Here is a 1536-nt window from a genome sequence, read left to right as displayed (position 1 = left end):
TAATAATATTGTTACTTTAAGAATGGCTTCAAGGAGAATGATTTTTTATATTACTTTTTTATCAGATACATTCATCCCTCAGTGTCCCTTTGGTATCCACGGGGACATTGGTTCCAGGAGCTCTGTGGTTACCAGAAATCAAGGATGCTCGTCTCTTATATAAAATGGCCTGCTATTTGCATATAACATATGCATATCCTCCTGGATACTTTAAATCATCTCTAGATTACTAATAATACCTAATAGCATGTCAATGTTATGTAAATAGTTGTTATACTGTATTGGTTTTTATTTGTATTATTTTTATCATGTTTTTTTCCCCCAAATATCTTTGATCCCCAGATGGCTGAATCCATACATGTGGAACACGTGGGTAGGGAGGGCAACTGTATTTGATTTGGAAATGAAAATGGGTGTCATTGATTTAAATACACCTTTCTAATGGAGTATTTTTTACTACATTAAATTTTTATCTTAGGGCCTGAAAGAAGAAGTGTGGAAATTGATAACAAAAACAAAATCGTCACAGCATATCATGAATCTGGTCATGCTATTATTGCATATTATACAAAAGATGCAATGCCTATCGATAAAGCTACAATTGTGCCACGAGGTTCAATACTTGGAGAGGTAAATTTTTTGTAGTTTTTTTCTTTGTTTTCAAATAGAACTCTCCAGGAGCTTATGTAGGAAATTGCTGATTAAAACATTTACAAAGAAAATTCAACTACTTCCTATGGTTTCTGATACTTTCTTCTTTTATTTCCTGATCCATCTTGAAATCAGAGATATTTGTGAAATTTTTCTGTTAATTAAAAGTGCTGATTGCAGCTCAGCACAGCAAACCCCAAACCAAGTGGAAGCTGCTCTGCAGAAATGAAGACAAAGTAGCCAATTACCAGGACAAGTGGGTGTGGGCGACTCGATGCTTCTAAGAACAAAGAGCCCAGTGCTTGGTGCGCACATTGCTTTTGTTCCTACAACTCAAGAGGGAACAAGGGAACTCAAGGGCAGGAAACACATGGCCGTTTACTCCCCAATCTCTATATTTTGAGAACGCTCTTTTCAAAGAACATTCCCAGGCCTCCTACGTGACTGCAGTCACTGGAGACATGGCTGTTTACTTCAGCTTCTGGGGTGCTGACCAGATGGCTTTCCGTCAGGTCGGACTTGGCTTTCATTCGTCCACACCCGTTCAGCATCAAGGAAACAGCCGGCTCAGAGCTCTTGCTGCTTTAAATCTTTTTCATATTATATATTAATTTTACATTATGAAATTTAATTGACTAATGGCAGCAAACTATAAGTCTTAAATATCTAATTGCTCTCTTCCCCCAAAAGAGAAATTATGTGCCATAGTATTGGCTTCAGTAGTTTTTCTAAGATTTTTGTCATTTAGTATAAGTTTCACTATCTTATCTTTCGAATTGTAGACCTTTGAAACATTTCCGTGCAGCTGGGGTGAAAACAGTCCTATTGTAGCCCTGTTGTTTATAAAATGCACTTTTTCTTTATAAGGAATTTTTTTATTTTCTA

The 1536-nt window shown here is 36.5% G+C and overlaps 1 protein-coding gene across 1 annotated transcript in view; it reads left to right on the top strand.

Moving 5' to 3' along the window:
* The window catches only part of ANKRD26 (ankyrin repeat domain 26), a 177127-nt gene that overhangs the window by 30587 nt on the left and 145004 nt on the right, over positions 1-1536 (top strand). The window contains exons 5-6 of the mRNA XM_012654852.1: positions 479-630; positions 1056-1163. Coding sequence (XP_012510306.1) covers positions 479-630; positions 1056-1163 — 260 coding nt within the window. The remainder of the gene's footprint in view (positions 1-478; positions 631-1055; positions 1164-1536) is intronic.

This window comes from Propithecus coquereli, unplaced genomic scaffold (genome assembly GCF_000956105.1).
Source record: "Propithecus coquereli isolate 6110/MARCELLA unplaced genomic scaffold, Pcoq_1.0 Scaffold45, whole genome shotgun sequence".
Lineage (NCBI taxonomy): Eukaryota > Metazoa > Chordata > Mammalia > Primates > Indriidae > Propithecus > Propithecus coquereli.
The sequence above is the reverse complement of the archived record's forward strand: the minus strand, read 5'-3'. Positions and strand labels throughout refer to the sequence as shown.